Source organism: Diadema setosum, chromosome 20 (assembly GCF_964275005.1).
Source record: "Diadema setosum chromosome 20, eeDiaSeto1, whole genome shotgun sequence".
Classification (NCBI taxonomy): Eukaryota; Metazoa; Echinodermata; class Echinoidea; order Diadematoida; family Diadematidae; genus Diadema; species Diadema setosum.
The window spans coordinates 27,974,030-27,999,583 of NC_092704.1; the positions used below are offsets into that span (position 1 = coordinate 27,974,030).

Genomic DNA, 25,554 nt, shown 5'->3' on the forward strand with positions numbered 1-25,554 from the left:
ATAAGAGTAAGTGTGCATTCAGACCTTATTGTATCTTCTGGTGGAATCACTATCGGATGAACTTGCTTCCAAAGTCTTTGTATCTAACAACAATAAATATATCTGTCATCATATTCATCATCATCATTATCATACATGTATGTATTTATTTACCATGATTACTCACAGATAACTTCCAAGAAGTTGCTGGGAAGGAATATCAACTCTTGTAAAAGCGTGAGAGTAAGCAAACAAGCATTGAATCATATGTACAGAATCTCACAATAGGAACTTTTCTTTATTTGTGACTCAAATCATGTGAATTGGATGCATCATAATCTTTTGTGCCCAACAAACTCACTCACTGCACTAGCAGGTATCCCACATTTGATATTTACGGTACTTAATGTTTCTGTGAGGATAAAATACACTGTTAGGCAATGCTTCCCAGTTAAAACAAACACAAACAAACAAACACTCTGAGCCATACTGTCCCATGTGCTACAAGTGTCTCTGACATAATTCAGATACAAGGCTGTGACAAAATTACCCAAAAAGTGATCATTAGATGCTTCAGAACAGGGAAAATCCGTAAGTGACTGGATTAACAATACTGGTACTCAATTTCCCCGTACACAGTAGCATGGGTTAAAACTATTTTGAATGAATATGAATTATTCTGTAAACAGCAACATTCCAAAAAAAAAGTACTTGTAATTAAATACATTCTGGTTTTTGTTTTCATGTATCTGTATAATGTTACCTCAAGAAGTAGAGTCCTCCTTCCTAATCAAACAGCTCATTCCGCAAAACATATACAACGTATTTTTGAACTAAGCCACAGAAGCATTAAATAGACTGAGTGTCTTTTGGACAATGGTAAGGACACTTATTGTCGTTTGGAGCACTTATTTATCATTGCTATCATCATCTAATCGAGTTAAACTTCTTTGCTACTTACAGGGTGTTTGGGAATGCTATAATACATCACACTAACCCCTTTAAAAAGTAGTTGGCTCTCATGGAGAAGAGCATTAAAACAGAAACAATTTCACGATAGAAATAATTTCAGCCTTTATACTGCTTGCTATCATTTCTGAAGCTTATTTCACAATCTAAAAACATAAAATATTTCACATTTGCAAGGCAGTGAAAAGTGTGCTCTCAAGGTTTTTACTTATTCAAGGGACATGAACCCTGGATTCAAGAGGGGACTATTGAATGGTGAAGATAACTATCACATTCAGTATGAAGATTGGTGATGTAAAGCTAGTTAACTGTCAATCAAAGAAAATCATGTATCTACACTCTCTACGGCCAGGTGTAGTAAGCAAAATTTGTTTTTGAAGGATCCGTACGTATTAGGCAGAAACAGTCCAAGAAACGGCTGAATCAAGAGACAAACTGCGGTTGACAGTATTGTGACCACTTTCGACATACTCACCATGGATATCGTTTTTGTTTGACAGACATTAAGAATGTGGCAGATGAGTAAGAATGGGTTCAATGCAACAGTGCCCTCTTGAATCCTGGGCCGGATTCCCTTTAAACTAATTCAGCGCGACACATACACTGTATAACATATTGCAACTGATCCCAAAATAAAAGGCATCACATAGAAATACATGATGCACATGAAGGGTATCAAAAAAAAAAATGGCAAGAGATGTTTAACCCAAAAGAAATAACAGTCATCAGCAATATCAAGGTTTCAGGGTGTTTTTTTTTTAAACATTTTTTAACTACCGACATGTTTGCGATATTATTCTTGGCATTAAGACAAATAACAAAACTTATTTACTGCAGTTGCATGGTGCTTTGAGTTGAATTTTTCATGACTTGGTCTACATGAAGTAAGAAAGGGACTACTTCAACTGATTGACAAATTGCCCTACATGGACGTAAATACACTTTAAGCACTGATTTGATCAGTGCTAGAGTAGTACCCAAGACAAAAGAAATCATAGGCATACATACTTGCGAAGGATTCAAATCTACGACATCCTCAGATTTGGACAGATGTCTTGTCCACTAGACCACTGAGCTTCCGACAGCTAGTGCTGGTTCTAATCCTTATAGTGTGCAGAGTGTACTGCGCATATGAATAACTTGAATTGATGAAATTTTTGCATTAAGTTGTCTTTATTGCAACTGACTACATGAACATACACTCACTCTGACTGGAACATGACTGTCACATCAGTGTTAGATACTTCTTTCCCAAATGACATAATTTATTGCAGCTCATGAATTTACAGCCTCAAAATGATATTTGGACTGAGAGCACAATTGGCCAAAAATTAAAAAATGACATCACCATGAAAGATTTATAAAATCACACTGCTCTCCAGTGCTTAGTTGTTCATTTAATATCCGCAAACACACTCAGTACCCACTTCAAATGACAATTCCTCTCTTTAAATGAAAACCTATAGGATTGGTTTTGAGAAAGTTATTGATAACTCCGCTGACTGAAAAAAAAAAACACCTAAAAATGAGTGTCACTATTTGAAAATAGTCACTATTTGATTAATTTTTTTAAGTTTTATCAAGGAAACCGAAGGTGATGTACCTTCATATAAGATAGAACTTAGGATGTCACAATACATAATTCTACTGAAGTATGATACTAAAAACAAAGAGAATATTAACAATAATAACTCCATTTAACCCTAAAAAGACTGGGGGGGGGGGCCTAAAAGGCCCCCCCCTCGACATTTCGCGCGATTACTCTGCAACACGCAACGCTCTCGCCGCGATGCTCAATGACTTTTTTCTTTCAAGTTTCCCGCACATTTTGACACCAAATTTGTGACGCCCGGGGGTACGGTTCTGAAGTTACATAACATTTTGTACATGCATGTGAGGCCGAAAATGGCTCAAAAATGTGATTTTGTGTACAAAGTCAATGCAAATTGAGTTTTTTCACGTGGTTCATATAAATATGCTTATTTTTACTCTCAATGGCTAAAATTAATTTGTTTTAGGAGTATTATGCTTCAAAAAGTGTCTGCCATAAATTTTGTTTAAAAAAACAACAAAAACAAAAGGTTGAAAAAACAAGGAAATACATAAGAAATTCATGAAACAATAAAATAAATAAGAAATTAATTTTGACACCGAATTTTTTTCAAGTGCATTTGCTAAGAATGCCACAAAGAATAATTAGACCAAAAATGAGCGCTTTTGGAGCTTTATTTACTGATTTAGATCAAAGAGTCTGATTTCTTGCATAAATTAGCATAATTAATCAAAATAAAACAAAAGAAGACTATTTTGGAAAATTTAAATAAACGATCTTGTAGATTACATCGCACACTACCATTGTGCAAATTTTCGCGGCGATCACGCGATCCACGGCCGAGATCTTAAGGGGGGGGGGCCTTTAGGCCCCCCCCCCCCCCCCCCCAGTCTTTCGAGCTACCAAAATAGTCCAGTCTTTTTAGGGTTAAGCACACAGTAAAGACACCTGCTATACATCACTTGTGGGTGCATACGATTTTCACACAAAACTGGACACTGGTAGGTTCAAGTACTGAAGGAGGGAAGAGGTACTGGAATGAGTTTGGGAGCACAGAAGCCCCTTTTTATCTCCTTTAAAAACCACTACAAAGCACAATCTTTTCACTCCAATATCAGGGGGGCATTTCATGTTCAAGCATTTTGTCCGACAAAGTTGTCGGACAAATTCGCTTTCAGCCAATCAGATGCAAAGATTTCAGTAGCTTGTAACAGTTTGTCAGAAAAATATCCGACCAAAATGCTTCATGAAATGCCCCCAAGAAGACCTTAGAATCTGGCCAATCACAACATAACCCCTGATCTGTCCGGCGTCGGCTATTCCCAATGTCAGAGCTCCTGCTCGGCTGCTGCGGGTGGGGCGTGATCATCCTCTGGATACATATCCTCTGGATACACGTCCACCTGTTGCACGACAGACTCGCCTCCCAGGATCACATGATTCAGGGCCTGAGCTGTCTTCGTGAATCTACAAGGACCACATACAGAGGTATCACAAAACACAAACAAAAACAAACAAATCAACATGGGAGAAGGTTGAAGGAAGAAAGTGTTTGGTGATATCATCCTCAGTCATGGAGCCAGTAATATTCTCTTCACACACTGATATACTTACAGTCTATTAGCTATTGCATGGCAAAGTAAAGAAGAACAAAGAGTAGATGCAAACATATGCACTTTCTAGCACTTAAAGGGCGTGGGGGGGGGGGGAGGGGAATTTGCCCCCCTCCGGTTTTAGCATAGCCAAAAAAGCCCGGCCCAATTTCTATCCATTTTGAATCAACACAGATTTCCACAGTGCTCACATTTCCACATGTCAACGCTACAGCACATTGAAGGGTTCTGGGAGGCAACTATTAAAAGGCAAATTTAAACCTGAACTTCACTGTTTTAATGCTGGACTCACTGGATGAACCCTAGTTGCAGTTCATCTGTCAAGATATGAGGGTACTGGCAATTACACAACACACACACACGTATGCACACACTGACACATGCACACACCTTCACTCATGCATGGACATTCACATCCACACAAAGTCACTATTAAACAAGTACAGGTACAAGCGCTACTTGGCTGACGGGATGCCAAATGTAACATATCACACACAGCCTGTCCTTGTCCTTTTAACATGTAATTATCACTCATAATTTTAAGTACAAGACAGTGATATCATGTCCGAATTCTGCATAGATCCTCTAAATGTGAAATGGTTCTGTTTTTCTTTTTCCTTATATACATTTGTAAAAATTATTTTGCTCTACTTTATGAAAATTCAAGCAAGAAAGTCGTAACTTACACCCGGTGGTACATCCTCCATTTTTTGTCCACAAACTGCTTTGCCTTCTCAAACAGAGACATGCTCCTCTTCTGCTCTTTCTTCATGTTTGCAGTCAGCTGTTCCACCACCCTCAACTTCACTCTGTTGGTCATATTGACATCTGAAGAAGGTGACAAGAAGAGCACAGCACAAAACTCAGTATGCGGGACTGTTCAAGCTTTTACTTTGTTGATTTTTGTGCGGTATTTCTCAAAAACACACTCAATATTTAGAATCACATCATGCTTCATAAATTATAAGAACTATTCTGTTTTATGTTACTCCATTTTCTGGACTGTCAGTATTCTAGCTATGAGACATCAAATACACAGACCAAATACTCTCAAATATCAGTGCTTGAAGTCTTACATGGGCTATCATTCTCCAGTAGTGTTGAAAAATTTCAAAATGAACATAATGACAGTCATAAGAAACAAGGAAAAGTAGAAATTACGCGGTGCGTAAAATATGTCCCCGCCGGAAGTAGCATTTAGTAGCAAAATGTACAATATCGGTAAAAAATCAAGGTCAAAGGTCAAAGAAGTCAAAGGTCAAAATTCTGTGTAGAAGTTTTGAAGCCCTCACCTAGTGCCATCACATAAAGCAAACGGAATCGAAATCGGGTTTTGATAGAAATGGCGAAGGAGTTGCATTTTGTAGCCAATGTACAATATAGGACAAAAATCAAGGTCAAAGGTCAAAGAAGTCAAAGGTCAAAATTCTGTGTAGAAGTTTTGAAGCCCTCACCTAGTGCCATCACATAAAGAAAACGGAATCGAAATCGGGTTAGAAATGGCAAAGGAGGAGCATTTTGTAGCCAATGTACAATATAGGTAAAAAATCGAGGTCAAAGGTCAAAGAAGTCCAGGGTCAAAATTCTGTGTAGAAGTTTTGAAGCCCTCACCTACAGACTGTAGTGCCATCACATAAAGCAAACGGAAATGAAATTGGGTTAGAAATGGCAAAGGAGTAGCATTTTGTAGCAAAATGTACAATGCAGGTCAAAAATCAAGGTCAAAGGTCAAAGAAGTCAAAGGTCAAAATTCTGTGTAGAAGTTTTGAAGCCCTCACCTAGTAACATCACATGAAGCACACGGAATCGAAATCGGGTTAGAAATGGCGAAGGAGTAGCATTTTGTAGCAAAATGTACAATATAGGTCAAAAATCAAGGTCAAAGGTCAAAGAAGTCAAAGGTCAAAATTCTGTGTAGAAGTTTTGAAGCCCTCACCTAGTGCCATCACATAAAGCAAACGGAATCGAAATTGGGTTAGAAATGGCGAAGGAGTAGCATTTTGAAGCAAAATTTGTACAATATAGGCAGGGCTGCACACTAACCCATTTTTCTGCCGGTCCAACCTGTCTCTGTCGGACCGGTAAATGCCCCGTTTTACCATTTTTTACCGGTCCGAACAGAAAATTTACCGGTCAACAACGACAACCTGAAAAAACATTAAATGACTTGCAAACTCATTTTCTCGTTTTTTTTTTTTTTTATGGACGTCCCCCCCCCCCCCACCCATGTACATTCTACAGATTAATATTTTTTGGAAAACTTGCATTATATATTGCACAAGAAATTTAAAAAAAATAGGAAAAAATAGAATGTTTGTTTGTGAATTACAGTGTAAAATGATAATGAACAAATTCAGATGGTATCAAATGCGTTTGTGATTTTTTCTAAACATCGGCGCACGAACTTGCTGCGTAACCTGCTCTTGGTGGTCAGTTGGATTGCGACGATTTAATGAATTATTTTAGCTGTAATATTTTCTGATGCACGCGCTACAAGGGGTTCTTTATTTTTCTCCCGATAATCTATTCACATTTGTGCATGCGTTCTTGAAAGGTACACGACATGCAGGGCCGAATTCGCAATCCTTTTTTGCGCCCATTTCCACCTCAAATATTAGCGGGTTTGTGACAATTTCATAAATTACTTCGGCTGCAATATTTTCTGATGCACGCGCCAAAAGGGGTTGAAAATGCGTCCTTTATTTTTTCCCGATAAACTCTTCGAATTTCGTAAGTGCGTTCTTAAAAGATGCACCACATGGCCGAATTCATGATACGTTTTGCGCCTATTTCTACCCCAAATATCAGCGGGATTGTGACGATTTCATAAATTACTTCGGCTGTAATCTTTTATGATGCACGCGCCAAAAAGGGTTGAAAATATGTCCTTTATTTTTTCCCGATAAACTCTTCGAATTTCATAAGTGCGTTCTTAAAAGATGTTTCACACGGCCGAATCCATGATATTTTTTGTGCCTATTTCTACCTCAAATATCAGCGGCATTGTGGCGATTTCATGAATTACTTCGGATGTAACTTTTTGTGATGCTCGCACCGGCTAGAATGGTTGATAATGCGTCCTTTATTTTTCTCCCCATAATCTCTTCGTATTCCGTACATGCGTTCTTTAAAGGTATACGACACGGCCGAACTCACGATCCTTTTTGCGCCTATTTCTACCTTTAATATCAGCGGGATTGCGATGATTTTATGAATTACTTCGGCTATAATCTTTCATGATACACGCGCCAAAAGGGGTTGAAAATGTGTCCTTTACTTTTCCCCGATAAACTCTTCGCATTTCGTAAATACGTTCTTAAAAGATATACAACACGGCCAAAAATCATGATTCTTTTTGCGCCTATTGTTTCCTCAAACTTCAACGGGATTGCGATGATTTCATAAATTATCATTCGGCTGTAATCTTTATGATGCACAGGCCAAAAGGGGTTGAAAATGTGTTCTGTATTTTTCTCCCAATAATCTCTTCGCATTTGGTACATGCGGATACGACACGGCCGAATTCACGATCCTTTTAGCGCCTATTTCTACATCAAAATAATATCAGCCGAATTGTGGCGATTTCATGAATTACTTCGGATGTAATCTTTTGTGATGCACGCACCAGCTATACTGGTTGAAAATGCGTTCTTTATTTTTCTCCCCATAATCTCTTCGCATTCCGTACATGCGTTCTTTAAAGGTATACGACACGGCCGAATTCACGATCCTTTTGGCGCCTATTTCTACCTCAAATATCAGCGAGATTGCGATGATTTCATGTATGACTTCGGATGTAATCTTTTATGATACACGCGCCAAAAGGGGTTGAAAATGTGTCCTTTATTTTTCCTCGATAAACTGTTCGCATTTCGTAAGTGCGTTCTTAAAAGATACACGACACGGCCAAAAATCATGATTCTTTTGCACCTATCATTTCCTCAAACTTCAACGGGATTGCGATGATTTTATGAATTATTATTAGGCTGTAATCTTTATGATGCACGGGCCAAACGGGGTTGAAAATGTGCCCTGTATTTTTCACCCAATAATCACTTCGCATTGCGTACATGCCTATCTACATCACGGCCGAATTCACGATCCTTTGAGCGCCTATTTCTACATCAAATATCAGCGGGATTGCGATATGTCATTAATTATTTCGTCTGTAATCTTTTGTGATACATGCACCAGAAGGGTTGAAAATGCGTCGTTTATTTTTCTCCCGATAATTTCTTCGCATCTGTGCATGCGTTTTCAAAATTATACACTGCATGCAGGGCCGAATTTGAGATTCTTTTTGCGCCTATTATTGTTATCTCAAATTCCAAGGGGATTGCGAATTTTCATGAATTACTATTCGGCTGTAATCTATATGATGCAAACGCCAAAAGGGGTGAAAATGTGTCCTTTATTTTTCTCCCGCTAATCTTTTCCCATTTCGTACGTGCGTTCTTAAAAGGTATACGTCACGGCCGAATTCACGATCCTTTCTGCGCCTATTTCTACCTCAAATATCAGCGGGATTGTGGCGATTTCATGAATTACTTCAGATGTAATCTTTTGTAATGCACGCACAAGAAGGGTAAAATGTGTTTTTCATTTTTCTCCCGATAATCTTGTCGCATTTGTGCATGCGTGTTTGATAACCAACCAATCGAATGTCTTTTTACTTTTTCTAAAAATGAACACAAGTAAATTAGTTCTAACATAACTGCCACGCTCCTGCGAAGCCGGGATCGGATTGATCTTGCGTTAAAAAATCATGAGCAAAATATCTCAGAAATGCGTGCGCTTCTATCAATGCTTCTTGTCTGGCATGACCGCCGATCGCAAGCAAACGAAAAGCAGTTACACTGTTCTATACATGCTTTGCATGTACAATGTATTGCATTGCATGGCAGTGCGTGAACAGCGCCAAATGCGCAAGCGAGCGCGAATAACTGGTCGACTGCTAGTGCTCAAAACTAATATGTTTACTGTACAAATTGCACCGGTAGACGTTTGAAAACTTGCGTAAAACTTGTTGAACAGTGCGATATCTTGCCTTCTGTTTCTTCCTGATCGGGGCTGCTCTTTTTCTTTCTACTGACCCCACCACTGCTTTTTTCTTACTGGTCATGTCGGACCGGTAACTTGTGGATTTCCTGAAAAGTTACCGGTCCGACAGTGACTTTTACCGGTCTTTGACCGTCGGACCGGCGCCAGTGTGCAGCCCTGATATAGGTCAAGGTCAAAGGTCACAATTGAAATTCTGTGTAGAAGTTTCAAAGCTCCCATGTAGTGCTATCATATAAAGCAAACAGAATCAAAATTGGCTCATAAATGACAGAGAAGTAGCAAATTGAACATTTTGATCACACACGGACGCACAGACAGACAGACGGACAGACAGACAGACGGACGGACACACGGACACACACACGTACGGATGTTCCATATAAAAAAATATAAAGAAAAAAGAAAAAGGATTGCCACAACCTAATGTCTAAAAAGGAACTTTGCATCATCAATTCGTCATCGTTGCTCGCATACCTTTGAAAAGCAGTTCATCGAAGGAGACATTCTCTGTGAATCGCTGCTTGATGTCCTCCAGCCGCTCCTTGTGCGCATCGAAGAATGCCGTCACCTCCTCCATGAGCGCCATCTCTGTCGTGTTGACGAAGACGTACATGTAGCACGACGGCGCGTCGGAGATGGTGTGCACGTTGTGGAAGGCCCCAGCTGGTAGCTGCAACACAAGAGGCAGATAGCTACATCAGTCCATAGCAGTGTAGCAGTCACAAACAGAATCTATGACGTGTGATATGATGCATTTCTAGGTGCTGATTTCTCTTGGCACACATCTGGAGTTGGCCGATAAGTCCGAGAATGATGCCGCACCAAAGTACTGCCTCCAGTAACACAGTTGCCATGCACATCAAACCAATGGTGCAAAGTCACCAACTTTGCTTCCTTGCAGAGAATAATACTTAACTTCTCATTTCATTGCTGTTACTCTTTTTGTAAGTCTAACACAGAAGCGACATTGACATATTTGCAAGTGCTGACTGGATATTATGCACACAAAATACAATCACTGTGAATGATGTTAGTAAGAAGGAGAAATTCAAAAACACTGCAGCAGTCATACACAGAGACAATTAAAACAATTAAGCCACAAGTCCTCATTTTTTTTCCAACCATATGTCTGCAGTAACAAATAAAAGCTACGCCATCAGGAGTTGAAATGGAGAGGTGTAAATAATAGTTTAGCAGAATTAGGGCCCGATTTCATTATTAGAAAGATGTTAGGATAGCAACTCTTGTTAGAATGGCAACTTACCATAGCAACAGCCAATCAAGAAGCTGCATTCTTGTCACTACCATGACAATTGCCATTCTAGCAAGAGTTGCTATCATAACAGTATATCAATAATTTTTTTTTAAACGGGGCCATGGTGTATGTGTATGTTGGTATATGCATTACCAAACAGGCCATCACCCATGGGCCCCAATTCGTGAAGGTGGTACAATCTTGTCCATGGTTTAAACGATGGACAAAGACCATAGTTTCTTATGGGGCGCCAAGTGTCGAATGGCCTATTTCATTACAAAATCAGTCATTTCATCGACTACAAAACGTTGTCATTTCATAATGATCATTTCGTCGACGAAATGACTGATCTTGTCGACGAAATAGATTATACCACCTTCATGAATTCGGGCCATAGAGTGACTTGACAGAAGAGTATTTAAGTATGCATTCATCAACTCAGTTCTTCTCCTTGAACCAGCCAATCACATGACACACTACAACCCTCGGGTGATCACCTGTATCCTGTCTCCAATCCCCATGGTGATATTCCTCTTCCTCTCCACCAGTTCCACCATGATCTTCCCACTCAAGACTTGAATGCTTGTATTGCCAAGGTCCTCGCTGATGTAGTTTTCCAGGAACAGACCTGTTCAATTACAATGATACGGGCAAAGATGACAATTTTTCATTCACTGCAGAAAAAAAAAATACACCCTGGAAATTACTTTGTGTGAATAGAAGCAGAAAAATGAGTGAAACAGGTGAGTAAAAGTTTGAGCAAATTCTGATGAAAACTAAGAAAGTCATAGCTTTGTTGAAGTTGTGATCAATTTGAGCAAAAAGTAGGATGTGAGCTCACCTTAATTTTCCCTGTGTATTAAATTCCATAAAGTCTCTTTTTTATGATGGAATATGTTATTTGCACACAGGGTAGTATTAAAAATATAATGGAATTAAGTATGCATGTACGATTAAAAATCTACTTGATGGGAAAAAGAAAATTTCAGAACACATGGTGTAAGCTGAATACTAACTGAACCAACATGATTTTGAAGAAATGATTCCTTCTTTTAGAAGTCCTGAAAAAAAAATCCAAAAGACATTCTATTAAGAATGTGTCCAAGCATCTGCATGAACGAGACCAAAATCAAAACATGTGATTAACATTCTATAACATTGTCATTCCATCAAGCTCAATTGAAATGAAAATTCCTCTCTTCTGTTGCTTTAATCTAACTCTTCGTTATCAAAGTCTACTTTGACATTCTAGGAATTACCAGGAAAGTCAGCCAGGAACACAACGTCGAGCTCCTCATCTAGCTGGTCCTCAATCCCGGCCAGCTTTGTCCGCCAGTCGGACAGCTCTATGAGGAGGGGCATCAACCAGGGCGTGGCTGAAAAGGGGGACCAGTGCGCCCTCACCAGATCCACATTGGGGTCAAACATTCTGCAAAGAGCGATGGAAAAGCATTAGTCACATCCTCTTTCTTCTTCTATTTCCCTACTATATATCTTCTCTTTCCCTCCTTTTCTACTCCTCCTTCTTTATCATTCCTCTTTTTGTTCTTCTCTTTCTGTTATCATCCTCTCTCACCTTCTCCCCCCATTTCCTCCTCCTCTTTCTACCCCTTCTTCTTTTCTGCTTCTTTTCAATTTTTGTTTTGGGTCTAACTCAAGCAACAAAATCCAGACTGATAAGTACAACAGACATTCTGCATTTTATTTGGTAATCTACATTTGCCCCATACAAAGTCACATAAATGTAATACTAAACAACATCATTGGTCAAATTCCCTTCAGTTTTGGTTCTCAAATAGAGAATTTGTTGCTTTTCTACAGTTGTATATGTTTCCCCTGTAAAGTCACACTGTTAGTCATATTACCTTGTTTTCATTCTTGAATGCAGAATTTGTTGCTTTGATATTTTTTTTTTCCTGTACAGTTCCTGCCAGGTAATAATAGTAAGTATGTGCCTTTAGCACTCTACAGAGAGGATTTGGTACAATTAGTCCAATGCATTATCTATTATTACTACTACTGACTTCTATTTTTCTATACACTGACAAAGCATGTTTGCAGAGTTTCATTATGCCACGAATATGCCGTAACTCCACACCTTTGCCTGAAGCGGCTGTTCATGGACTTCCAGACATCCACGTAGAGCTGTGGTTGGGCCACGCCCATGCTCTCCAAGTGACTTGCAATGCAGGTGGCGTACTGCTTGGTCATGTCACTGTGGCTGGCCCAGCGGTTACTCTCCACCCAGTACTACGGATACACAAATGGCCGAGGAAAGACAGTAGGGTCAAAGGTCACAGTGTGTATAAAGCATTCTGTTAATTTTCTCATCAATTCTCCCCATATCTAATTGACACCATGATTGAATGAAAAAAAGTTATCAGTGTTAATTGCAGCATACGGTAAACTATGAGACAAAAAAACATACTTTTACAGGTACCATAGTTATTATAATATAGTAAATTCTCTTTAACATGGAATTGTCACATTCTAGGAGATAAGCAATACCATCCATGAAAATACCTTTACCTATTTGTGTGCTCTGAGTGCTTAAAGATAAAGAAAATAATAAGAAAATGTTTGATATTTTGAACCTGTTGAGGATGGTTTGATTTTGCTACAACACACATTTCCCATAGACGATTGCCTGAGTATACTCAGGACTTGTCCTTAATGGGCTAATCACAACTTCAGTAGCATTCCTTGTTACAGTATGTATCTAATAAGTGAGGTATCACTGGGAAGGTTTAACTTTTTTGTACCTGATCATTGACTCGTTTTGCGATCAAACTTTGCATATGTAAATGAACTCACCTAAAAATGGATATGTAAGTAGACTCACCTCTGGTGCCAGATAGCCTTCCTCCCCAGTCTTTCCGTCCACATATTTCATTTTGATGTGCTGCGTTTCCCACGTATGGACCATCATGTCCCACGAGTAGCCATATAGACCATTTGTCCAGTTGTTATACCCCTAAATGCAAATGAAACACTGGCATGAAACTATAAATTTCATAACATTATGAAATATGAGTACATAATGTACAATGACTCCAACCCCAAGCACCTTCTGATCTGGAGATTCTCCCGCCCGAAACCCCTAGCAAACGGGAGACTCCAAGTTGATGTGTGCGAAGTTCCTAGGGTTCTAGATGTTCTCTGGTGCTATCTAAGGCTTATTTTTTAAACATACGATAGCAATAAGTAAGAAATGCTTTCCACTGGGAGACACAGAGCCAGGGCGGGAGAAATAAAATCTCAAGCGGGAGAACGGGAGATTTTGCAAAAATGGGCTTTCGGCGGGAGATCTCCCGTCGAAAACGGGAGAGTTGGAGTCTCTGAATGTACATCCCTGCAAGTATGGTGAGAGCAGCTTATCATTAACAAATGTAATCATCTTGAAAGTTTAGATGCTATGCACCACTCACAGGAAAGAAGCATAAAATTGTGATTTACTATTTTCCCAAGACTTTAACAGCCCACTGAGGCAAGGCACTGTTTTATTTACTGTGCATATTACCTTCATTTAAACAAGGAGGTACTATGCGAGATTGCCTAGTACCTCCTTGGTTTGAGTCAATTAGATGGAATTGTAAAGCTACTATGATGTCATGTTTCTACTCTTCTTCTATACATGGCAATAATATGTTAAAAAAAGAGAGAATATAATGAAATTGTGTAGGCAACACTATCTGCTTCATTTGGCAGGAACCATGATATTAATTACAACATTGCAGAGCATCACTTGTGTAGCAACCTTAAAGACTGTAAGTGTAAAATTCAAGAAGGAAATTTGATGCCTGACAAAGATCCTTGATCGAACAAACTCTGCATCAGAGCTGACATGGGTGAGAATGTTCATTCAGACAGCATCTGTAATACTGGATATTGAGATAAAGTTTCAACATGACAAAAAGAATAACATTACCCCTGTGATATAAACTTAGAAATTACAGAGAAGGAAGAGACAAAGTTGTGACTAATGTCACACTCAAAAAGCACAAAGTCACATACAAACTGATTTCAAGCTTTCAGCTGCAGCAGATTGTATTAAATCTATCTTACAAACAGCTTGCCATCAGATCCCAGACCATAAGGCCCGAATTCACGAAGGTGGTACAAATGAAACCATGGTTTAAACCATGGACAAAAACCATGGGGCGCACAGAATATTTCGTTACGAAATTGGTCATTTCGTCAACAAAATGACCGTTTCGTAAACGAAATGTTCATTTAGTTATAAAATGTTGTCATTTCATTACAAAATAATAATTTCATCAACGAAATGACTGATTTTGTAACGAAATATTTCATGCGACACTTGGCGCTCCATGGTTTAAACCATGGTTTCGTTTGTACCACCTTCGTGAATTCGGGCCTATATGTTCTATTCCATCTCACCTTTGTGATGAAGTGAGAGTATGGTAGGAAGAGCTGGATGGATGCATACAGAAGGCATCCCACCACCACCAGATGGTGTCTGGTCTTCAGGGCGGGGCTCTTGGCCTTCTTGGATGAGGCATCCTGCTTCTACATCCAAAATAACAAAACAGATGGGCAGAATAGGAGGATTGAGAAAAGAACAAGAATACACAAGGCAACATGTGTAGTTCAACTTTCTGGGAAATCCTACAAAGCAACAAATGAAACAAAACATTAGCATTGACCCCCCTCCCCTTACACCCCCCCCCCCCCCAAAAAAAAAAAAAACACACACACACACATATATATATATATATATATATATATATATCAAATTCATGCAGAGTATTGCTCATCAATACAAACTTGATTGTCTCTTTGTAGTTGTCTACATTTAGAGGAGGGCTACCACCATCAATTAATCTCTGTCTCTGTAATATTAGATTATTAAGATTTCTTATAAATGCATGAAGAGAATCACTCATTTTCCTACTCTCCATATACCTAAAGATTACAATGACTATGTGGATATTTCTCACAGCTAGACACTTTCTCTTCCAAACTTTGAGCAACAGCATTGGCTTTCCCTCAATCATTCACGATATCTTTAACACAACAGACTGTGAGCATGATTCTTGCCATAAAGTTCACACCCCTTCCTCCTGCCAGAAACTGACCCTCTTGTCTTCCATGAGTCATGAGTTTCAAACTCTGCAAGAAGCGCACACTTTCAGAGGAACTTTAAATGAACAATGACCTGCCGACTATCATATCTGGGAACCATTTCATAACAGTTGTCACCTCTGACAAGTTGTCAGTCTCTGAAAATGTCAGTAAAATCCTTGAATTTGATTGGCTGTGAAGCTCTGGTAACTGACAGTCACTGTGGTAATTGTCAGAAACTGACAACTTGTCGGGTCTGACAAGTTTCGCGAAACCATGCACTGATTTTAGAAACTGTCCAATTGTTAAAGGACAAGTTCACCTTCATTAACATAAGGATTGAGAGAATGTAGCAATATTAGTAGAACACATCATTGAAAGTTTGAGGAAAATCGGATAATCCGTTCAAAAGTTATGAATTTTTGAAGTTTTTGTGCAGTCACCGCTGGATGAGAAGACTACTGCAGTGTATGATGTCACATACCTACAACAATATAAGGAAAATATAAAGAGAATTTCACAAAATTTCATCTTTTGAAAAAAGTACATATTCCCTTGACTCGTTACTGACATGTGTTATGGGTAATATCATTCCCATTGCCTTTAGAAAGAGGCAAGTCAAGTGCTCTTTTATTATGCAAAAAAAGTGAAAATATGTTGAATTTTCTTTACATTTTGTTTATACTGTTGTACTCATATGACATCACGAGCCTTAGTAGTCTCCTCATCCAGTGGTTCCAACACAAAAATTTTAAAAATTCATAACTTTTGCATCGATTGTCCAATTTTCCTCAAACTTTCACTGATGTGTTCTACTAATATTGCTGCATTCTTTCAATCCTTACGTTTATGAAGGTGAACTTGTCCTTTAAGACAAAATGATGATTAATGTTGCATTCCGAGTATCATCATCATCATCATCATCAAAGAATAGCAGTTCATCTAACTCTCACCTTGGTAGTATCTCGGCTAGAGGAGTAGATGCAGTGTTCACTTGGCTGGGCATTCTGCTCAAGAGACGGAATCTGATTTCTAAGGAAACTGGGCAGAGCCCTGCACAGTTTGCGAGGCCACGTATCCGAGTAAAAGACGGTGGTGGAAGCAAGCATGGCATAGGGGAACATACCTATTGAAGAAAGAAAGAAAGAAAGAAAAAAAAAAAGACCTTGACCATGGTACCTGCATATATCTGTTTCAATTCTTTGGTGGGACTTATGAAAGATAATTTTACAGCATTAAATGTTCACACAAATATGCATTCCTTCTGTGACTTTCATTATTGCGGATGAATGCAATAAAACATACATTCTTCCTGATGTATGCCCTTACATCTTGAATGACTGATTTAAATCAATCATTTGCTGGAATGGTGCCAGAATTACTCCTATGCTGCAGTTGGCTATCATGAACATGACATAAATATGAGCTTTCTGAAAAAAAAAGGGGGATACAAAGTTATGTAGTTAGGACAAAGCAGTATGCCCCAATTTCATTTTACAACTGTTGGTATAATAAGCATGTTTTTGATTGTCCCATAACAATTTCACCTGCTGCGGTAGGTATTGAGGGATATACAGCATAAATTAAAGCCAAGATTCAGCATTTGCCTTAAAAAAAATGTAGCACTTTGGTAATATTAATGAGAACATGACTTGAGAATCAAACAGCATTTTCTAGTTTTACCAACACATTAGATCCCAAGAACATGATGAAAATTCTTCTGAATCTTAACTGAAACAAAAAAAAAAAATGCTTTCAAAGGAGGTGGTATAATCGAACTTACAAAGAGAACTTTGCTAGTCTGTGTGTTGAATTTCTGCTCATTAAATACATATAAACTGTTCTTTTCATTTTGTCTACTGTATACTTCATACATTTAGCGACTCTGATTTTCCATGAATCAGGACTTCCCGACAATTTCACAAGTGATAAATTCGCGATTGTAGAGCATGGTACCGAAGAAGAAATGTATGCGTGCACGTCACATTCATTTCAGGATCAGAGTTGATATTTTTGCACATTTTTACACTGTGAATAGCACTCGGCCCCTGAAATTCATGAAAATAAAAACCTCGCAAAATATTCAGTGTATACAGTATTCTCCCACAATTCATGACATTGTGATATCAACTTTCCTCAAATTTGTATCTCTCCATCAAAGCTTATAGTGACATCATCGCCAATACAGAGATTTTACCTTAACCCGTTGAGGACGGTTTGATTTTGCTACAACACGGATTTCCCAGACACCTGCTCGAGTATACTTGGGACTCGTCCTCAACGGGTTAACATCCACAGACTTACCGATACTGAAGAGTTGTGAGTTCATAATGTGAAAGGAACAGGTGAAGAAGGTCCCCGCAGGGCGCGTGGCATCGAAGAAGAGCAGGAAACCCGCAGACAGGTCAAGGGCCAGACCACCTAGATGAACCATAAAGTAGTCGATCTGGGCGTCGGTCAGGAGGAGCCTGCCATGAACGGTGAAAATAATGTCAGGTTTAGATTGACGCGTCATGCAATGAAGTTGGTGCCGTTTCTCGTGTAGATTTTATTTCTTTGAAAATCAAGAAGGCACATGCTTGGGAACCACTCTGTTTCTCTGATATGTTTGATATGTACCTGTGTGAGTATTACTTCCTTGATTGTTGCAATAAGAATGGAATTATGACATTTTGAAAGTGTAACTCCTTTTCAAGTATGACATTATATCTATCAATACAGAATATATTACACAACATGAGACCAAATAGATCATTCATCTTATAACAAGAACAACTTTCGATTTTTTTACCTCTTTTGCAAAAACAAAAACAAAAACAAATAGATATATGATATGATAAATGATTAACTAGATATATCGCTACGGCTACTGATATGCCTCCGCCATAATGCATGGTTCTCCTAATAGGTCTATAGTACAATGTCTTGACAATGTGTGATGACAGTTTCACACAAGTGGTAAAATATTAAAATGACAGGTTTGACACAAATGTGCTGAATGTTCACTTTCCTAGAACTAGGTTCAATTGGATGAATGATTAAAATGTCAGAGTGCAGGTATTTGGGGAACTGATGATTTTTTACTTGACTTTTGACCCTTTTATAAGTTTATGCATTGAGTAATTTTCAAGGTATTGAGAAAAAGCATAATTTCAGTATCAAATGGGAAAATAGCATTATCTAAACCTGGCCTTTGACCTTTGACCTCACAGTTCCAAAGAGAATCACTGTTAGGTTGAACATGCATAAATATGTAAGTTTCATGATGATACCTTGAGTTACTTTCGAGATATGGAGGAAAAAGTGCAATTTAGCACTTTCACTTGACCTTTTACCTTTTGACCTTTGACTTTTCGGCAAGAAACTTCCCAAAAATATATATTGGGTAATGCATGCCATACATCAAGTTAAAAAAAAAAAAAAAACCTTCAGGCATATTGCATTTTAAGGAAAGTAGTGATATTTTGAGGAGTTGACCTTGACCTTTGACCCCCTGACCTTTGACCCATGACCCCCAACTTCTCTAGATAATCATTGCCCATCGGTACAAGCATATATACTAAGTTCCATGAAGATACCTTGAACCATTTGCGAGATATGGAGAAAAACATGAAATTTCACAAAATAACCTGTGACCTTTGACCTTTGACCCAGTGACCCTAAAATCCACACAGAGTATTATCCCCCAAGGATATACCCTCATACCAAGTTTGATGCAAAACCACCGCATGGTTCTTGAGATATCGACAAAAACAAAACGGGACGGACGGACGGACGGACGGACGGACGGACGGACGGACGGACGGACGGACGGACGGACGGACGGACGGACGGACGGACGGACGGACGGACGGACGGACGGACGGACGGACGGACGGACGGACGGACGGACGGACGGACGGACGGACGGACGGACGGACGGACGGACGGACGACCCGAAAACATAATGCCTCCGGCCACTTCGTTGCGGAGGCATAAAAAGCTAGCCAAAGATGGACATACAGGATCTTTATGGATCATAGTCAATAGACACTTCAAGCCAATTTCCCCTGCAGCAAGCATGACACATCTTGTGTAGAGGCCAGGTAATTATCAGAACTCCTTGTGAAGAAAATAGTGTTTATTAGTACACATATGTAGATTGTAAGCCTCAAACTACTAGATCATACTATGTCATCGCCATGTATCCAAAAGCTAAAGCTAATATCTGGAAATGTGTGAAGAAGCTAGACAATGTTTCTATCATCTGCATGTCATGCACTCTTTGCACACAATTCTAAGTCTTGATTAAAGACTAGTTCAGCAGCAGCACTGGCTTGGAGGGCTGCCACGTTCCGGCTAAGCCTCATACCTGAATGGTTCAAAGACCCAATGTCTGGACAAGAATTCCATGGAGTAGCCTCCGACCCAGTCTGCATCCAATTTTTTCAGTCCGGCAAAGAAGTACACAATGAAGATCTGGGAAGACAGCAGCAAATATAATGCATAAAAACGTCAACAACATATCAAGGACTTCAATGAGTAGCCATGAACTCAAATAAGAGTCATACCAGATTTGACACATGTAGCTTAATTTTATCAATAGTAAATCAGACTGAAAGTAACAAGAAAACAAAACAAAACAAAACAAGACAAGACAGAACTTTGTTTTAAAAGATAATCCGCATGGAAAATACTGCTCTGGATGTACTTTATGGCTTTTAGATTTCATTCCTATTTTTTGTTTTGTTTATTTCTGGTGATACAATTTCACCATGACACAAATTTCAATGTAGACTATGCTAAGTAAATGAAATTCAATCGAAGTTAAGCTAAATCAATCTTGACAATTTACACAGTGGGAATCTAAAGCACAACATAATGTCCCAACATACTGATAACACTGAAATCACAAAATTAGCATTTGTGATACAGGTTTTTAAGATCAACATGAACAGCCTTGAGTGAAAAAAATGAAACCAACATATCCCCAAACGATGTTAACTATAGAAAGCAATGGGGAGAACTGTGTCATACCTGGAAACGTATAATTCCAATGTTCCACAGCGGCACATGTCTGTTTCTGACCTTTTCATTCAGCCATCCATCCACAGACCTACACGAACATCGTTAAGTTTACAGAGGGAAAAACATGGGGTTCACATTGTAGTTGGAAAAGCGTTACATAAGCAGAAGACAGAGAGAACTTTACATGATGTCAACCTACTAAAAACAACAAACCACATGAAATGCACAAATATGGAGCTAATTCAATGGAATCACAGTCTGCATTGAAATGTGACAACATAGTACTTGACATATAATACAGCACAGATCTAAAGCATACATTTGTATGTGGTGACAAAAACAGAAGCTTCTCCTAAAAATGCCATTCTACATTATTCTATTTAAGTTACATGGAAAGATGTTGAATTTATGCAGATGCACACACAGATGTATCCTTTCTATTCCCACTTTTGTATATTAAGATAAGGAAAAAATAAATTTGGACATACCAAGTCTAGATAACAGAGACATTTTTAAATCAAGATATTGTGCCGTTGTAGCTCTGTGACCACAAGCATTTCTAGTGCTGTGCAGTAGTTTCCCTTATGATTTTTTTTTTTTCATTCCAGATCGTATTCTACTGCTCAAAATTAACTTCCTCATTTTTACATTCAATATGCATCATCAAAGCCGATGAAGCATATGGTGTATCAAGGCCAAAAATCACAGAAAGATACTTATGAGTGCAATGTAAATGTATACAACAACAAAGTAAGAGTCTCTTTGTATTCCCCAAGTGATAAGTCTAATGGCGTACTGAGAATGTGAGAAATGGCCTTTGACCCCGAGGTCACGTAAGCAAAACTTGTATTGAGGATAATGAGCCCTCATTGACATCATGTAACAACAAATTCATTCAAATGTGTCAAGCCTAACAACTTGTGCTCTCTACCAAGCAGTACTTGTAAGCAGTCACCCTCCAACAAGAATACTGTATGCAAGGTTTTTATTTTCACAAATTTCGCCAGTCAGTTGCCATTCACGAATTTAACCCTATTCTAACTGGGCTATTTGAGACCAAGTTTTTACTGAGGGGGGGTCAATTTGACCCCCCCTTCAGATCTCGGCCGCCGATCGTGCAATCGCCGCGAAATTTTGCCTGAAGATAGAGCTGGATGTAAACTACAAGATAACATGGTCATACAATAGAAAAATATTGCTTTTCTATTTTTAATAAATTAATTATGCAAATTTGTGCATGAAATCATATTTTCACCTATAACTCCGTTAAAAAGACTGGAGGATTGCTAAATTTTTGTGTCAGAATTCGTCAAGACACATCAAACAATTTTCTTGAAAAAAATTAGCTCAATCGAAATCAATTTCTTTTGTTTTTTATTGTTTTGTTAATTTCTTATGTATTTTATTGTTTTTTCGACCTTTTGTTTTCTATTGTTTTTTTGCCAAAATTTGTTGCAGGCACTTTTTCAGGCTTATCTACACTAGAATTGATTAATTTCAATGGTTAAAAGTTGAAATAATCTAATTTATATCAATTTAACCAAAAAACATAATTTGCATTGGATTTGCACACGATATCATGAATTTGAGCTGTTTTTTGGTTGACATGCATATGCAAAACATTACGTAACTTCAAAACGGTGTACCCGGACGTCGCAAATTTGGTCTCAAAATATGTGGGAGACTTCAAAGAAAAATGTCGTGAAACGACGCGGCAAAATCTTTGCGCGTTGCGAAATCGTGGCGCGAAACGTCGAGGGGGGGGGGGTCAATTTGACCCCCCCCCCAGTTAGAATAGGGTTAAAAGACAAGTGAAAATATGGACTCTGATTCTGATATTAATGTGACATGCATGTTTACATTTCTACATTCGGTCCTGTACTCCACGAGCACTCGCGAAATCATCAGGAAGTCATGATTCATGAAAATTTAGACTCGCCAATATATGGCGTATACAGTACCATGGCAGTCTCACCAGAAACGATTTGCATCCATAAACAGCAACTGGAGTCCGATGAGGCCATACAAGTAGGAGTGGTTGTTCCAGGCAGTCTTGTCCAGGAAGAAGATGTACCAGTACGGGATGAGGAAAAGAAGGCAGCTGAGGCGGTAGAATGCACCAAGGAATATGCCCAGGGCACCTGCATTTATTGAAAGCATGGATGCAAGGCCATTATCACAAATCGTGGTTTGCTCACTTCCACAAACATATCTGTCTCTTTTTTGTAATCCCTTCCTGCAATTCTTGGTATCGTCAATACCTAGGTGCCGTACGCAGAGCAGTTTTTTAGATGCATTATGTGTGGATAGCCCAGGAGACAAACTTGCCCCAGTTTTGGCTGCATGTGCACTCAGGTCACATTCCGTCTTTATCCAGGGGTATTTTTTGTTGACGATTTCTTTGCTTTCTGTCATGTGATCAGGACATCAAAGCCTTGCAGTAGTGAATCATGATTCTAGTGAACACAAATCAGTAAAATTTTGAAATTTTAAACTCTTTTTTAGTCGAATTCTAAGCAAAGAGAAAAGCAGCAATGAAGAAAAGCAGACAAAAATTGCATTGAATTGCATGGACACCAAGACAAACGCAAGACAACCAGAAGCGACAATAATACTGAGACACCAAAACAACAAAAAAGCATAAACAGTAACATATAATTTCAGAAGTTTGACAAATTGCTAATCTATGTTCCTTTTTCATGAGAATGGTGTTCCGGCATGTGAAAAGTCTGGAAATAATCTAATGAGAGACACAAAGGATTGTCATTCCTTGGGCCTCTCCAGAATAATCTACACTGAATACACTGTATTCCAGGTGTTTACCTGTAATCATAGTGAGGTAGACCATGTACATCCAGTCCACAGGCAAGGGGGCCAGGCTGTTGAAGAGCGGAAATCGGCACTCGTTGGTGTCCCCCCAGCGGTGGTCAGCGTACGCCATGCCGCGCTCCTGGATTATGTCAATCATCATGAGCAAGCCTGCATGGAAAGAAATTCAAAATTGCCATCCATCATCCTCAAACACAAAATTTGCTATCAGTCAAGACATTATTGTACAAAGTTGCTTGTTGTATATCTGAACAAATTACAACGGTTTGAACACCGAGACATTTCAACAAGTCTTAACCTTCTTCTCTCTATTTATGCATCAAACTTATTTTTGTCCAATGGTTTCCAGGTACATCAACAGTTGACCTCATTCCATGTTTGAATAGTACCAGGAAGCAAATTCAAGTAAACAACATTTACAGTGTTCATACCCACCAGTACCACCATTCTTCACTGATATCTACATCAGGTCTATGTTGTAAATCAACTGTTCAAACTGAATTCCAACAGTACACACACTTGCCTAATTTATCTTCAAGTAAAATAACAAATAGGAAATTTCACATAACTATCATTACCGATATCAACTTTGGGGAGGGCCAAAGTATCAGTGAAAAAAAAAAAAAATCAAAACAAAACAGAACAAACAAACGAACAATACAAACAAAGCCCCAAAACCACACTTTCTTGTATCACTGACAAAAATCCGCATTGGTATAAGGATTACATAATCAATATGGCTCTAAAGAGAAAAAAACCCAATAGAAACAATGGTACAGCATATCTCGTACCAAACAAAATCCTCCATGCAGCAGTGGCGGATGGGTCCCTTGGGGAGTTCAAGAGTCGGACTACGGCGCTCCAGCTTTGAAGGTCGCTGCAGTCAAAGCCCATGAGAGGCTTCATGCTCCCGCCTCCTTCCTCTCCTTTTGGCGGAGTCACCGAGGATGAATACTTCACAGGAGGAGGGGCATCTCCTGCGGCGGAAGGTGCCGTTGAGTTGGTAGGTTCTGCATTTTCAGGTTTGCCCTTTGCAGACTTTGCTCCCCTCTTTCTGGTTGGCATGCTCCTATTAGAAACAGTGTAGAGAACATAGAAGGATTCAGGTCAGGTCAAACGAGATTATCTATCAATCCATCATTCACTGAAACCAAACAAAAAAGTTATTAAGATAGATGAAGAGAGGCAAACGACCAAAATCACACTTTTTACTTATCAGGCAGACAATGGATGGTATATGGTGTGAAGGTAATGAAAAAAGAAACATTCTACATAAATAACTTCCATAAGTATATTGTTGCAGGAGAATGCAACATTAGTTGCTGTCAATCAAACATGCTGTTGATGATGGTGAGCTATGGTGGTTCATTGTTCACGACAACAAGGCATTTCATGCATCACACAGCTACAGTTTAGATTTGAATGCTGGCTCTAGAAGATCTACTAGACACTGCACTGGAGTCAATTTAGTCTTCAGTAACATAGGATATAATTTCAAAGCAATATAATTCTAATAATATACAGTTAGTAATAAATTAAATAACATAAAGAGTCCACATAATCTATTTACATACAATTCTGGTACCGGCACCCTTACTTACCATACCGGTACTGTGTTGTACTGAGTTACAACTTGACTTGTCGGTCAAATCTACAACCAACAGAGGAAAGATCTTGAGTCGAGTCCTGCGCCACTACGGCACTAGCCCTATTTCCATGATTTTCTATTATAAAGTTAGGTCTATTTTTACTAGTTGGCGTTATCTTCCCAAGATCGTTGCGGTTGTTACATTACTGTAATCTACCACTACAGACACGTCCTAGCTCCGTGGTGGTTAGCCCGACCAGACGCTGTTACGCTATGCGAAAACAGCGTCTGACGAGCGCGGCATGCAGCCTCAAAGTGAGGAACCTCAACACAACTAGCACTACAAAACTTAGGAAAATGTATACTTTTCTCCTTTAAACAGAATACTTTACTCACGTTAAATGCATGTTTCTATTACAGAAGAATAGTTCGCCTCACTGGGTCCATGGAGACCACTTGCAATAAGTCCGTGGAACAAATAAATTACACTTTCTGGCGCAATTCCTGACCGTCGGTACGTCGCGACGTACCATGTACAGCGACTGGGCTGTGTATAGTTAGGCCTGGCGTGAAAGATTGTGTACCGTGTGGACATGCTGGATATGATGATCAATTT

The 25,554-nt window shown here is 39.0% G+C and overlaps 1 protein-coding gene across 1 annotated transcript; it reads right to left on the reverse strand.

Moving 5' to 3' along the window:
• Nucleotides 1–3,433: 3,433 nt before the first annotated feature.
• On the reverse strand, nucleotides 3,434–24,415 carry LOC140243276 (vitamin K-dependent gamma-carboxylase-like). Its single transcript, XM_072322946.1, has 15 exons — nucleotides 24,142–24,415; nucleotides 23,345–23,500; nucleotides 22,497–22,662; nucleotides 20,531–20,609; nucleotides 19,866–19,972; nucleotides 17,819–17,982; nucleotides 16,468–16,640; nucleotides 14,831–14,959; nucleotides 13,272–13,403; nucleotides 12,528–12,679; nucleotides 11,689–11,858; nucleotides 10,927–11,057; nucleotides 9,649–9,844; nucleotides 4,800–4,941; nucleotides 3,434–3,967 (listed from the first exon to the last, which is right to left on the reverse strand). The coding sequence occupies exons 1-15, from the start codon at nucleotides 24,413–24,415 to the stop codon at nucleotides 3,829–3,831; spliced, it is 2,310 nt and encodes a 769-aa protein (XP_072179047.1). The 3' UTR covers nucleotides 3,434–3,828.
• Between the last annotated feature and the right edge of the window lie 1,139 nt (nucleotides 24,416–25,554).